The 16,289-nt window shown below is 41.3% G+C and overlaps 1 protein-coding gene across 1 annotated transcript in view; it reads right to left on the bottom strand.

The window, feature by feature from the left end:
- Positions 1-16,289, bottom strand: part of SMARCA2 (SWI/SNF related, matrix associated, actin dependent regulator of chromatin, subfamily a, member 2) — a 117,450-nt gene that overhangs the window by 99,260 nt on the left and 1,901 nt on the right. Inside the window, exon 2 of the mRNA XM_014309881.2 lies at positions 4,652-4,912. Coding sequence (XP_014165356.1) covers positions 4,652-4,876 — 225 coding nt within the window. The 5' untranslated portion in view covers positions 4,877-4,912. The remainder of the gene's footprint in view (positions 1-4,651; positions 4,913-16,289) is intronic.

Consider the following 16,289-nt stretch of genomic DNA (forward strand, 5'->3'; position numbering starts at 1 on the left):
CAGGAATTAGTAGTTTTTAGCCACCAATTCTATTAATCTCTAAAAAAATCACAAAATCACCATTTTACATTAAGTTCTCTGCTGATTTTTCAAGGTTGGCAATTTTTGGCAATACTTCCTTTCTTTTCTACTAATGTAGACATGAACAACAACAACAAAAAAAACCAGAGAACATGCCTACTGACATTGCACGCTGTTACTTCCAGGACCATGACAGAAATACTTCGATTCTCAGAATGTCTAATCTATTACCCAATAATATCTGAAACAGGAAACCATTTGCCTTCTGTTTTAATTAAACGTCTAAGTGAACAACTAACCTATTTAGTATAAACTACTGTATTTCTGAAGAATTTTTCTCTCCCTCAAATTTTATCTCACTCACCAAAACCAGTAATATTCTCCATGACATCATTCTAATTATTCCACAGTCAGCAATCATTTACAGTATATCCCATTACAAATTCACAAAAGAAGTGATTATGCATCAGGTTACAATTAACTGGAAGAGAAAATAAACCAAGAGCTCATAGTACTTCATCCATCCCTCAAGTGAGCACCATTCAACTTAACAAGCTACAATGTTGTCATAACCAGAGGTTAAGCAGCTAAAATCATGTGGTCCAGCTCATAAGAAGATAACGTAAAGCCAGAGATTGCATCTTATTGTCAGTCCGGTAAATAACAATCAGACAAGTCCAAGTGAGGGTGAAATAGCTGGTAGCCGGCTGTATGATAGCATCATCGAATGGCTTGAGAGGGAAGGAACCTCAAAGATCATCAAGTTCCAAACCCCTTACAGCGGCAGTCTCTAGACCAGGTTGCTCCGAGTCCCATCCAGACTCACCTTGAACTCTTCCAGTGATGGGACATCAACAGCTACTGCAGGCAACCTGTTCTAATGCCTCACTGAGTTCACAAGAAAGAATTTCTTCCTAGTATCTAATCTAAACCTCCTGTCTTTCAGTTGGAAACCATTCCCCCTTTTACCTGTCCTTGTAAAAAGTCTTTCTACATCTTTCTTGCAGGCTCCCTTCAGGTACTGGAAGGCTGCAATGAGGTCACTTCAAAGCCTTCTCTTCTCCAGGCTGAACAAACCCAATCCTCTCAGCCTTTCCTAACAGAAGAGGTGCTCCATCCCTCTATCGGCTTAGTAGCATCCTCTGGACTCACTCCAACAGTTCCATGTCATTCCTGTGCTGGGACCCCAGAACTGATGCAGCCCTGCAGGTGGGTTCTCACCAGAGCAGGGCAGAGGGGCAGAATCCCCTCCCTGGCCCTGCTGGCCATGCTGCTTTGGATGCAGCCCATGATACATTTGGCTCTCTGGGATGGGAGTGCCCATGGCTGGGGCCTGTCCAGCCTCTCCGCCACTGGCACCCCCAAGTCCTTCTCAGCAGGGCTGCTCTCTATGTTTTCATCCTCAGCCTGGGCTGATACAAGGAGCTGCCCCAACCCAGGTGCAGCACCTTGTTAAAACACTTAAGATTCCCATGGACCCACTTCTCAAGCTTGTCCAGGTCTCTCTACATGCCATGCCATCCTTCCGACATTGTCTGCACCACTCAGGTTAGTATCATCTGCAAACCTGCTCAGTCCCCTTGCCTATGTCATTAATGAAGACATTAAGTAACACTGGTCCCAGTACAGGCCCCTAAGGGACACCACTTGGCACTGGTGTCCATCAGGACTCTGAGTCATTGACCACTACTCTCCAGGTGTGACTGTCCATCCACTTTCTTATCCATCTCTCTCCAATCTAGAGAGGAATGTTGTGGGGGACTATGTCAAAGGCTTTATCAATTCAGACTAAAACCATGTAACCTCGCTCTGCCCCAGAGGATCTTCTATGTGGATGCAGAAGAAAAGTAAGACTAGGGCAAGGAAGGTAGCAATGTTTTCTTTTAACATCCCTCAGCTTCCAAGTATTGCTTTCACAAGATTCTCTGAGACTGTTACAGTTTGTCCATTTAGCAGTATCCCTGACAAACTTGTTAAGTATTCCCTCTTAAACACAGGTGTGGTGCCTCCAAGATGCACTTCAGTAAAATCTGGACCTATATTTTGCTGGAAATTTGGTTGACAGTCCTTAAGAAACCAGCAAGAAATGAAGTTAACTTATTGCTTCTGTCAAAACTGCATTACGTAAACTAATAGTAAATTTTCCTGTGGAAAGGTCTTCTGGTTACTAAGTGAATATACAATCTTTAATTTTCATAACAACAGTTCTTAAGTAAACATGCTTTAGGAATTATGATTTATTAATATAAATTTGTTTCAATCAGTTTTAGGTATTGCTTGATCTTTTGGATTTTTTTAAAGCTTTTTGCATTATATTACCATTTGTAAGCTAGTCAAACATCTAACACAGAATGAAGTTGTTTCACTTAAGCTATGTGAATTTTAAAAGGAAGAGCTAAATGCCAGTGCATACATGAGTATCCCACAGAGCAACTGTGAAACTGGGACACTTCTGCTGCAATCCCCCATTTTTACTGCATTTCATTAAAAAATAGTGTTATGATATATCATGGCTTGCAAGTCAGTATATTTTATTTAAGCAAAAAGAAAATGTTTATGTGGTCCATCTACAGGTGGCTGACCAGTTTTTTAATTTCATGAACTGCACTCCAGTAAGATTTGCAAAATAATCTAGAGGGACCCTTCTACAGCATTTCTTGTACCCCTCCAGCAGTTATCCCAATACACTATTTCTGGATTTGCACAGAAAAACAGACCTAAAACCTCATCTAGACTGAAAATTAAGTAAGATTTTATTTCATTTTTATTTTTTATCACCTGTATCAGCTCAACAGACCTATTTTCTAGGTTAATCAGACACATGTGAAGACATGCTGGAACCTCAGAAGTAGAAATGTAAAAGACAACAGCAAGCCTGTTGCTAGTAAAAAATAAAGACTTGTGAAATTATAGTCTTTATTCCATTATCAGAATCAAGGTATAGGAAAGGTAATTTACTGTAACTATACTGAATGATCATCTTAGAATAGACTATCCAGACTCTTTGTGGTACATTTTTCAAAATATTTCAATGCACCTCAATGGGAGACCTTCTGCTCTGGCTCATGGAACCTTGTGAGATGCTCTCTGAAGTCCCTGAAAAAATGTTGTGCGATGACATTTGTTGGTTTGTTTCTAACTATACCACAAGATTGACTGCCTTATATAGCAGTATAACAGGATATATCAATTTAAAACAATGTGTTAAGTATTCAGCTGTTGTATGTAAAATTCCTGGGGCCACCTTCTTCTACAGGTACAAGAAAAATTGAAAGCAATGAAGTGAGAACCCTGGCTATGAAGTCTGGTGACAGAGTTCTGAAAAGCTGGGCTGTAACTGACCCCACAAACAAAAAAATGCCAACTGCAAATGTCTAATCTGGCTAACAGCTAAATCAGATACCTCAAGATTCAAATGCAAAGGTTATAGTTACTGCACATATTGACCTCTCAGAGATTACAGCAGGTCAGTGCAAATGGAAAGCTGGATCACAGCTTCCTTCACATCAGCTAGTCTTTGTGTTATTAAAATATTTTTAGCTCTTCATGTAAAATATGGTAATGCCATGTCCCTACTGATAGGATATTATTTTAATGAATGAAACTGATCCATATGTGAGAGTGTCAAAATGAAGACATAATTTCAAGAGGAAAATTAAAACATCTTTCTACCACTTTAAAACAGTTTTTTATTGTATTTTTTTCTCTATGTGCATATAACAATTCCCAGTGGAATAAACAATACCTGCCAAAATGTTTTCAATATCTTGGCTCTGTAAGCTGCTACTACATATTTCTGAGTAGAACATCACTGCAATCAAAATTATTCTGGGTTTTGAATCTCTGATATACAACCAAACAAAAATGACAATACATAAAGAAACTGTACTCACAAAGGAATTTCCACACAGGCAAGTATTTCCTCAAAGCAAAAAACATTAACAATAGCCTAAGCACACAGTCTAAGCACACATAGTCTAATTTTAAGTGTATAACAATAACCACAGAAGTACAATTATTGAGATGTTCTAAATGATAGGTCATCATGATACGTCATATGTTTTATATTCCTTTGTAAGATGAAGTCCTTATAAAATAACTTGAAAACCATGTTTTTAACCACATTTTCAATATGGAAGAGTAAACAAATTTGTAATAGAAATCCTTTAAGGTGGGTTAGGTTTGTTTTGGGGTTTTTGGTTTTTTTTTCTTTTTAAGAAAAACGAAAAGAATAATAATTTCATTCAAAATTAAAAACCACCCCAGAAAAAAACACATGCTATGTCCAAATAGACAAGAAGAAGAGAAAAAAAGTGCTTAGAATGGTGTACCTTAAAGCTTTAACACTATCCTTCATTTTTTTCTCCCTAGTAACATCTATCATACTGAAAAGTACAATTTACAAATGAACACTTCTAAAATACTAACTATACTTCAAAGTAGTCTACTAAGAACAAGGAAGCTGTGTTTAGTAATAATCTTTAGTAATAAAGAAAGAAGTAAGAGTGTAGCTGAAGTTCTGCAGGTGATGTATAACAGCAGTTAAGCAGGTCTAAATGTGGAGTTTAAGTAACTCTCTTCATCAGTGGAGAAAGCGGGGAAAAAAGGTTCACTTTTAATAAACTATTACCTTATGCATTTGATGCATGCCTTCCTGTGGATAATCTGTAGGCCCCATTGTTGGCATTGGATGTGGGACACTGGGCGGACCAGGACTTGGCCCCATCATGCTGTGAACGGAGCCAGGAGACGGCCCTGGTCCTGGGCTAGGTCCCAGAATCGGTCCAGGTGAAGGTCCTGGTCCAGGGGAAGGACCAGGATGAGGCATGGCGCCAGGGTCTGTAGGCGTGGACATCTATTTTCTGTCTCCTTTTCAATTAGCAGAATAGCTCTAATAACAAAAAACAAAACAAAACAAAAACAAAAACACAATTTCTATGTGATATTAGGAGTATGACAAAAAATGTAATAAAATCAGTTGTTACACACACACACACATACAAATGTGCACAAATACACATGCAAGCTGTCACCAGCAAAAAATGCTTACACAGTCCTTAATGTTGTCCATTAGCTTGACCATCCTTCTAAAAGCCCACTAGAAAGATAAGGATCCTAATAATTCCATCAGTTTCTGGACATTGTATGGTACCCACAGAACAAAGCAGCCGGTGTGCTATGCGAAACATCTATCAGAAAAACAGCTGAACTGACTTGCTATCACCAGATATGCCATGTGGGCCAAGTACAGCACAGTAGTTACTAAAAGCAAGAAAGAGAGTAGGACATCTCTGTAACCTATATGTTAAAAAATCTTCCCCTAAACAGCTGTGATAAGCCTGAAATTTGTGCTTGTAAAATTCATGGTAATACAGTGAAAACATTAAAAGGATTATTAAGACTATTTTCAGAACTCTTTTTTCACTTGCCCAAAAGCGCTGAGACATACATGGAGCCACCAGCCTGCCCTGGAGTGGCTGAGTGGGCAGAGCCAGCAGTGACAGAGATGGGCTGGAACATGGCCTCAGTGCACCCAACCACCCCCTGCCGAGGAAAACAGCTCCAGTGTGGAGCCATGGACTGCAGTGAGCAGGGCTGGAGCCAGGGGAACCACAGGGGAGCACTGACACCCACCTGGGACTGGCAGCTTGCCCTAGAGCAGCAGACCAGGAATGAGTAAAGCCAGCAAGGATGGCGGTTGCTCCAACTCTCTCAAATGGGGTCCTAGTGAACGTGACCAGGGCACACTGGCTGCACTCCCATATGACCACTTGGGAGCAGCCAACAGAGGCAATGAACAGACCCAGTAGTTGGAGAAGAAGGGCGTTCTCTTATTAGTGAATGCTCCCTCAGGTATGGATTTCTGACAAGCCACAGAGCTCATGCCCCCTGAACTCACTGCACCAGCCATGTCAGAAGCCTTCAGCCAGCTAGACAGTTACACAGATGAAGTTCTTCACAACTCAGGCTGCCAGGAGTGCCTGATGCCTCTCCGTAAGGCTGGAGCTTGCCATTACTCCTGTTACAGAAGATGTGTTATTGTAAGTGAGCTGTTGCCAGGTTAAGGAGCCATGGGTGAAGTGAACAGCCTGTGCAGTACTTGTGAGAATGAGTGAGAGATTGACAGGCTATTCTCAATGTTGCACAAGTCTCAGACCTCCACTGAAGAGAAGATGCAGGCGGATTCAGAACCCTACCAAGCAGGAAGGCAGCGGTGTCTTGAAGACAAACACTGGAAGCTGGCCATCGGCCACACTAGCCATAACACTCTTCCTCCTGAAAACTTGAAGACAACAAATAGAACTGGTACCATTTACAAGAAGTATGATGCCCTGGAATGGGCAGGACAGTCAAGTGATGAGGTAGACAAAGGTCCTTCTGGGATGGGGGAACCATGTGGAGCAAGACAGCCTGCCACCCTCATCACGACTGCCCCTGTTAATTAAAAGGGAAGGGTAGTTGATATAGGTGCAGACTCCCTTAAGAAGTCCACTGGTCTGCACAGACCTGCTATGCAGACCAGACCCAAGACACAGAGAAGTCTGCTGCTTCCCAGGGCACGTGATTCCAAAACTGGATGTCATCAGCAAAATCTGATTTTTTTTTTTTAATCACGGCATGGTCTATACAACAGTGTGCTGATAACTGAAGGTATGTACCTTTTGCAGAGTAGAAAAAGGGTTCTACCACAAGAGCTAGCAGGGCTCATTGACAGCGCTTTGAACTAGATTGGAAGGCAGGAAGGGATAAAACCAGGCTTCTCAGTGATAAGCAATGGGATGGCACACAAGAACTGGAAGAAGTGAGATCACTCTATCTGCTCCATGAGATGTAGGTTACAATGAAGTACATGCATGAGAAAGGAGCAAGGGGAAGCTTTGTCCCAGTGCCAGAAATATGAAATCACTGACATAAAAAAACTCTGTCGGATGAGTCCTGGGACTGGCGTGCCATGCTGGATGCTTACAGGCTCTTCAGGAGGACAGGCAGGGCAGGCAAAGCAGGGGTAGAGCATCGATAATAACAGAGGGACAAGAATGTATGGAGCTTAAAACTGGCAATAGCAACATTGAGACCCTCTGGGTTAAGATCAAGGTATAAACAAATAATGAAGATGTCATCAGGGGAGGCTGCTATAGATCATACAAGCACAACAATGAGATCAATTCCTCAAGTAACCAAGGGAAACCCTAAAACTTTTCCTTATGGCAAAATTCAACCTGCCAGATGTTAATTAGGGAGCCCACACAGCTGGCACAATCAAGTGCAGGAAATTCTTAAAACATCTGGAGGCTACTTTGTGGTTCAAGTCCTAAGAGAGCTGGCTAGGAAAGATGCCCTCCTTGATTTCACGCTTGTTAACAGGGAGGGTCTCATGAGTGACACAGCGATCAGCGTCCATTCTTGGCCTCAGTGCCCACAAAATAATCAAGCTCAAAATCTGCTGACAGAAGGAAAAGTGCTGCAAAACCACAACTCTGGATGTGAGGAGAGCAGACTTCAGGCTGCTCAGGGAATCAGTCAGTAAGGTACCCTGGGAAAATGCTCTGCAGCTGCTGGGGTCTGTCAGTGCTGGTCACATTTTAAGCACCATCTTCTAAGGGCATAGGAAGAGGCAATTCCCAAATGCCAGAAGTCAAGCAGGTGAGGCAGAAGATGGCTTGGCTGAGCAGGAATCTTTTTGGGAGGTAGAGGCAAAAAAAGAAGGCGTAGGCTCATTAGAAGTAATGTCAGGTGACGTGGGAGAATTACAGAGATGCTGCTCCCCACTGCAGGGAGAAAATTTGTCATGATGAAGCTCAACCGGAGATGAAGCTGGCAACAGTTGAGGGGGACGTAAAAAGAGGGGTTCAAAATGCATTAATAGCATAAGACAGTGGAGAAATAACATTGTCCTCCTAGAGGATGAGAACAGTCACCTCACAAACAAGGACATGGACATGGCAGAGATATTTAATGCTTCCTTTACCTCTGTCCTCAATGCCAATGATGGATTAATGGGTCCCAGGGCCCTGAGTTGGAGGGCAGTGGCTATGAGAATGATCAACTCCCAGTTCCCCGTAAATCTTTAGGGCCCAATGGAATTCATCTGAGAATACTCAGAAGAGCTGGCTGATGTCATCACGAGACCTCTCTCAATGATTTTCTAATGAACTTGGGAATCCAGATAGGTCCCAGTTGACTGGAAGCTGGCTGACGTCCCAGTTTTCCGGAAGAGCAAGAAGGATGAGGCTGGAAACTCCAGGCCTGGCAGTCTCACTTCAGTGACTGGCAAAATGATGGAGAATACTATTCTGGGAGGTATTGAAAAGCACCTGAAGGACAATGCAGTCATTGGTCACAGCCAACAGAGGTTCATGATGGGAAAGTCCTGCTTGTCAGAATTAACCTAATTTTATGACAGAGTAACCCACTTACTTGACCAAGGGAAGCCAGTTGATGCAATCCTTTTGGATTTTAGTGAAGGTTTCAATACTGCCTCTCACAGGATCCTTCTGGACAAAATGTCCAGCACACAGCTGGGTAAACACATCAAGTACTGGGTGAGCAAGTGGCTGATGGGTCAGGCACAAGGGGTTGCAGTGAATGGGGGGGCATCAGGCTAGTGACCTGCCGCGAGTGGAGTTCCACAGGGCTCCTCCTTAGGCCCTGTGCTCTTAAACACAGTATCACTGAATGGTTTGGCTTGGAAGGGACTTTTAAGATCATCTAGTTCCAACCTCCCTGCCATGGGCAGGTACCCCTTCCACTGGATCAGGTTGTTCAGAGCCCAGTCCAACCTGGCCTCGCACACTTGCAGAGATAGAGATCTTCAACTTCTCTGGTCAACCTGTGCCAGTGCTTCACCATCCCCACTGTAAAGAATTTCTTCCTAACAGCTAATCTAAACATACCTTCTTTAAGTCTAAAACCACTGCTCCTTGTCCCGCCACTGTGTGCCCATACAAAAAGTCTCTCTCCCTCATTTTTGTAAGGCCCCTTCTGATAGTCAAAGGCCACAATGGGGTCTCCCTGAAATATCCTCTTATCCATGCTGAAAACCCCTGCTCTTTCCGCCTTCCTTCACAGGAGAGGTGCTCTGTCTAAGCTTCTTCAAGGCCATCCTCTGGACCCACTCCAACAGGTCCATGTCTTTCTTATACTGGAAACCCAACACCTGGACACAGCACTCCAGGTAGGGTCCCATGAAGGAAGAGTAGAGGGGGACAACCACCTCCCTCACTCTGTGAGCTACACTTCCTTTGCTGCAACACAGGATGCAGTTGGCTTTTTAGGCTGGAATTGCTGGCTTACCTCCGCAAAAGACTTTGAAGAAGGACTTAAAGGGATACTACTTTTGCAGATGATACAATAGTGGGAGGAGCTGTTGACTCCTCCAAAGGCAAAGAGACTCTACAGAGAAACTTAGAAAAATAGGAAGATTTGGCCATCACCAAAGGTATGAAGTTTAACAAAGCCAAATGCCAAATCCTGTGCCTGAGATGGGGTAACCCTTGATATACAGACTGGGGAATGAGATGCTGGAAAGCAGTGCCATGGAAAGGGACCTGGAGCTCCTGGTCAACAGAAGGCTGAATATGAATCAGCAGTGCCCTGGCAGCCATGAGAGCCAAGTGTGGCCTGAGGGCATCAGGGACAGCATGGCCAGCCAGGCAAGGGAGAGGATTGTCCTGCTGTGCTCTGCACTGGGGCAGCCTCACCTCGAGTGCTGGGGGCAGCTCTGGGTGCCACAATAAGAGAGAGATAAAGCTACTGGAGAGTGTCCAAAGGAGGGCCACAAAGGTGGTGGAAGGCCCAAACCGTAAGTACCAAAGAGCAGCTGAGGTAATTTGGCTTGTTCAGCCTGGAGAAGACAAGACTGAGGGAAGACCTCACTGCAGTCTACAATTTCCTTATGAGGTAAAGAGGAGGGACAGACAATGTCACTCTGTCTCTTCTATGTGGTGACCAAAAGTCACCAATGTCACTGTGTCTCTTCTATGACTGGACCTAAAAGAATGACCCTGTCAGAAGCTCTGCCACAAGAGTTTAGGTAGGATATCAGGAAAAGACTCTTCACCCAGAGGTTTTTTGGGCACTGGAATGGGCTCCCCAGGGAAGTGGTCATGCCACCAAGCCTGACAGAGGTCTCTGGCACCTGGTGTTGTTCTTGTGGTGTCCTGTGGAGTGGCAGGAGCTGGACTCAATGATCCTTTTGGGTGACTTCCAGCTCAGGATATTCTGTGACTCTATGACTTGCTATCTTGGGATCCTGTTTCCTTGCAAGGTAAAACACAGAGATGCCTATGAAGCTTCTCAGTTCAAAACTCTAGAGTCACTAATTAGTCCTCTACAACTCCACAACATGACCACAAAAGGAATCAACTTATCAAATGTTCACAACTGCAAACACCGTACCATCCTCTAAGAGGCCTGTGTTTTGTATGAAGGACAACACACATTTCCATACAACAAAAAGTTTCTACATGTTTCAATCACGATATTGCAAAATCTAAGACTGACACTCTCACAGCTGAGTCATGCACTATATGCATCATAAACAAAATTCAATCCATTTAACAAAGCAGATGACTAGCACCACCACTACAATCCAGAATAATGTATACAGAACCATAACACAACCAATAATAAAAGTTCTATCAGTATACAGTATCCCAAAATATCTTATTTCACAAAAGACATCTACCTATACCCATGCATTAAAATGGGTATTAAAATCTTTCTCTCTATTCACCTATTCATCCTATTTCAAATTCAACTCGTAATTCTCATAAAAACTAGCTCCAGTCTCAAGTACATTAGTTACACTGCCATTTACAAATACATTAAACATATCCTGCATGCAAATTTGAAAAATTCAGAATTTTTTCTGATAGAATAGCAAGTGTCCAAACTACGAAAAACAGTAACTATCAGAGGTGAATGTCTGCATTACTTGCACCAGACCAAGTCCCCTCATCACCTTTCTCTGAGCAAAGATACATCTCACATAACTGGAAATTGTCTTAAACAGATTTGTATTCAGATATTTTATACGTCAGAGAAAAAGAAAAAAAAAGTAATTTATAAAACCTATATCGGGGAATATAAAGTATTGGAAAACACTACTTAAATTCAAGTAATAAACTCTGTCCGAAGACAGTCATGGAAATAAAGCGACAAAGCAATTTTCTCTGGCAACAGTAGCCCACAAAATTTTAAAAAAATGCCACTGACCTCAACCAGAACACAGAATGGGCCTCCCAACAAAGTACCTGTTCACAGAAATCACCTGCTAAAAAGTTTATAGTTTGACATGTTTCAAAAATAGCTTCGTTTGTATTTATTAAGTCTGAGATTGTACCCCATAGAAATTAGAGACCCTGCTCTCATCAACATTCAGCAAAAGCTAGATATCTAATTCATTTAGGCCTTTATGAAAGTCTCATTGAAGTCAAAGGAAAAATCTACAAAAAACAACAGGTTCAAAAGTCGCCGAGTTCCGTGCAGATAGTATTGGTACTATTTTGGCTAAATTCTGGTGCCTGCAATGAAAAAAGCAGTATGAAGCCAACTCCCTGCCAAAAGCCAGTGCTGACCTATTTCTTTGGACTGCTTTTTATTGAGTAGTGCCTGTTAGAATTAAAAAGCAAGGGGGAAGGAGAAGCAAAAAAAAAAGTAAATGTTTCCAACAAATTACAAGACTATAGTGAAACGAAAAAAAAATTTAAAATACCATCCTGTTGTTCTAAATTATGAGGCTCTTGGGCCTGATTCTTGAACACACTACATGCTGTTCAATTGTTTTTCAAGTGTCCAATCTTACAGTTTCCTCAAAACGCCCACTGGAGTAGTATTATTCACATGACTTCAAATAGGATGGGGGTTTTTTCCTGAACCGTAATCCTTTACCACTCTTAGATCTATTTACATCAACATGACCAATTTTCTTTTGTGAACCACTCCAGATGAACTACTGCAATTGAATCAGTTGTGGTGAATCACATGGCTCTTCGTGTGGTCTCAAAGATTTCTCCACCTCTGCTGGACACAACCAGAGCTAAGACAGGGAAATAAAGAAGGCATCTTTCATATGTCAGAATAACTTTAGCCAGATCCAAATACAGCCACAAAACCAAGAGCCAAAGATTAAGGGAGACTTAGGATCTCTGCTCAATTATTTCTAGATCAAACAGTTTAGGACAGTGAATATCTGCACTGTGAACAATTTGAAATAACAGCCTCTAAGCATAAATGTTTCTCCACTATCATTTTATATACATATAGAAAGTTTTGTAGATCTAACTAATTCACTGTACAATATGGTCTTCATCGGTTCAACGTTTCTATTACACACATTTTGGTATAAACCTGCTACAAACCCACAGGTAACAAAGGCAGGGATTTTTTTCACATGAGGAAGTATTAGTAGATCCCAAATGAAAACACAGCAGGTAAAAAACCATTTGCATTACTTTGGAATTCAGGACCAGCTGTACACCCAAAAAGATCCAGGGATTACACACTGCTTTGACAGGGCACACACCAAGTCTAAGAACAGATGAAGCAGTAAGTATTTATAATTCTTCTAGCTAGTTCCCTTCACCATCCAATATAACTTCTGCCTTTCCTCTCAACCTAAATTGAACCTCAGCCAGGATGTTTTGGCCACATCTCCTGCCTTGGATATGCAGTGGAAAGTAACGAAACTATACCGCTTAGAGCTTATGAAATATGGACCCACACAACAGCCACACAGACATTGCAAAGTGTAACTTTGTCTTCACAAGAGAAATAGTTACAATCTACTTCTCCCCACACATTTCCAACTGCAGTCAGGATTCACAGCTGGCTTTGAAAAGATAAACTGTAAACTTGTGATACACTGTAGGCTACAGGAGTTATCTTTATTATACTACCACAGAAAACATGGAATTATACTGTCAGTGATTTGTATTACTTGCATAATCTGCTAACTATAATCAAATTAATACGCTCAAAGTAGAAGAGCTGATTAGTAATCATAGCTCATCATCGCTAAATAACTTATCACACTTAGAAGCAAATCAGTGTTTTGTATTGTACAACTTCACAGGACACTGCTTTACCTTTTATCATAATTTAAATACTGCCATTTCATTAAATGACAATTCAATCAATAAACAGGTTTACATGCAACAACAAAAATCAGAGAGAAGACTCAAATCTTCAACTAACATATACCAGAGTTATTAGTTCATATAAGAAAAGCCAAATACACTAACATGTGCCTTTGCATGCTCATTTATGTCATGTCAGTGTTACCTGAAAACCTTTTATGCAAGGGCATCTGTAGTTTAAAATACTAACCACAGAACCAGAAATGCTGAACCTTAATTACTTATCCAGACACCTAGGCCAGAAGAAAAAAACCTCTGCAACACTCCTTTAGCTGCATGTCTAGCTCTCTGCCAGAAACTGCAGAGAGCATCCCCATACAACTCGCTAAACAGGTGGAATGCTTAAAGGAGAAATTTCATTGTGGAGTCATGCAGCATGAAACAGTTTAGGATGACAGTCAGTACTCCTCACCTTGAAATATTCTTGTAGACATTCTTACTCCTACTGTATAGATATTTCAGCTTTACACGAAGTTCAGCTTTTCTCAGCTGCTCTAGCTTATAGCCTACCCTCTCAGGAAAAACTTAACATCAGCAGCAAAAATGACTTGTTAACAGCTGGGAGCTGAAAGTACTCCAGACTGTCAAAAAGCATAATCACAAATCGGAGTGCACACAAGTTAGGCTGAGCTACGCTGCCAGACTTTACTGTGAAGACACTACAGCACAGACATATGATCCTTTCTGATAGCTTTGCTGCAGAAGACAGTAGCCTTCAGCAAAAGAAGAGAGCAGATAGCTACAGCCAAAAGTTTAACTGCCATCAGACAATGTCCAAGATCAATCCCACATTTGCTACATATGTAGATTCCACTGTAAATTTCAAGCACAGAAAACTGATACAGGACACTACTGAATGGTCATGGATTAAGTTTTCATACTGTGAGCTTTACTACAGGTATTAACCACAGTTATTGAACACAGTCTTCTCATCTGTTTCTAAATAAAAAGCCGTAAGAGATGCAGGCGAGAGGAACGCACCACATTACCAACAGGCCTTGGCTTTACTTAAGCAGGGAAGAAGAGGACAAAGAAGGGAGAAAATTGTTTTAAATACAAGTTACTTGTATGTAAAATATATATTTACTGTAAAAACAAACTTATCATTTTAACATTTTCTCCAATGTCCCGCCTCTAAATGATCCACCTAGGTGTTCAAACTGTGAAGTGATAAATAGGAAATATTCTCTGCCAACTGGAGACAAACAGGAAAATGTTAATGCCTAATAAGTACTGACTTTATACAGGTGTCACAAAAAAAGAAAACCATTTTCAGTATTAGTCTTCTCATTCTACTGTATTTACAAACTATCAAAGCTGTATTTAAGAAAGCTTTACTTCCTTCCCTTATTCATCCTTCTCTTATTTTATCTTGGAAATAAGACATGAGCTTTTCTCTAATGCCAATTTTATGACAAATGATCTTTATGCCATAATGTTGTGTTTACTATTCCAGTAGAGAATCAAAAAAAACCTCAACCTAATCTGATAAAGTCCAAAAGTGATGGAGGTCCAGGAAACACCTACTACACATAGAGAATTCTGGCAGAAGCAGGAAACACACAGAAATGTAATAGACATTTTGTGGAGTAATTTGCAAAAATATTCTAAACCATACAAAGAATGAGGAGTTTTCTTCTGAAAAGGATCACTTGTAGTTCACAGCAATATTACTCATCAGGACGACAAAAAACCAGAGGTAAAGTGTAGACATTTTTTAAGTTGCTACTGTGCACATTTTGACCTTAACTTCAAAAGTACAACAAAACCTGAGAAATATATATATGGAGACGGTAATTTCAAACACACCTTTGTCACGAATATATGTAATATAGGTATGCGAGCTGAAGGACTTTTTCTCCTGTCAATTTTCAAGCCTCAGGTGTTGGTGAAAGCACTTTTCAAACTTGACAAGAAACGTTCATAGACTACCTCGGAAATTAACAAAAGATCTAAGACTGCTTTGAACACAGTCTTTTGGCACATGATCCATGCAACACCACAGAAATACCAGTCTTAAAGCTGAGAAATAACTCCTGAGAGAAATAATGTTTTTAATGAAGATTTACTCTCACCTCTGGCAAGTCCACATATGCTGTATGATCCACTCTAAATTTTAAAAGCTCACTATCCAAACAGTCTTTTTGCTTTCTATTACTGACATATACACATATTTATACAGACATAAAAACCTGCCTTGAGGCAAGCCTATCCTTCTGAAACACTACTTTTTTTCCTTAGAATCACAAAAGGACAAAAGAAACAAAGTCAGAGACAGTAATAGGGCAATTAGGTTCGGAAAGAGAAAGTGTGCCCGTATTTGCACAACAATAGTAACTTGCACAGAGGAGACTGCCCCACCTCGATCAAGTAACTGGTAGACTACCAAAGGAATTAAATTCTGGTATAGTGTTTATCGTTTGGGTCTTAGGGTCTGTGGTTAAAACCACTTAACACTTCAGAACGTTAAAGCAAAACAGGAGAGAACGCAAACGGAACAATGTCGTGTCACAGACTCCAGATCGATTCTCCAACGAAAGCATGCTGAACCCAGCAGAAAAAAACCCGACCAAATAAAAAACCGAAAAACCAACAACTTTTTTTCTTCAATTCTTCAGCTAGTTACTTACTTGCATATTCATATTCATTTAAATATTCATAAAAATACATCCTGAAAAAAACAGCGTTTGCCTAACATTCGGTAAGTCCGACTATCAAATGTATGAACCAGATATCAAAAAAAACCAAATTCGGTACGATGTATGTAATCTGCAGACACTTATACACTCCCTTTACTTGACCATAACGCAAGCTCAGAGAAAAAAAACAAAACAAAAAACGACCCAAGTCAATCGTTAAACTGTAACTTCAGATCGAGTTAGAAGAGCTGTAACTTTTCCAGCCGTGCGCAGTTTGTAGTTCCACCATTATAAATTTAAGAGAGGAGGAGACAACGTAAGAAACTCCATTTCTGCACCGTGAACACAAGGAAGAGCCGCGGCGGAGGACTCGCGACCCGAGAGCTCGGGGGGCAGCGGGGCAAGGCGGCCGCTCCCTCCCTCCCTCCCTCCCTCCCTCGGCGGCAGCACCGCTGCTCTTCCCTCGGGTGCTCGGGCCCTGCAGGACGAG

Source organism: Geospiza fortis, unplaced genomic scaffold (assembly GCF_000277835.1).
Source record: "Geospiza fortis unplaced genomic scaffold, GeoFor_1.0 scaffold456, whole genome shotgun sequence".
Lineage (NCBI taxonomy): Eukaryota > Metazoa > Chordata > Aves > Passeriformes > Thraupidae > Geospiza > Geospiza fortis.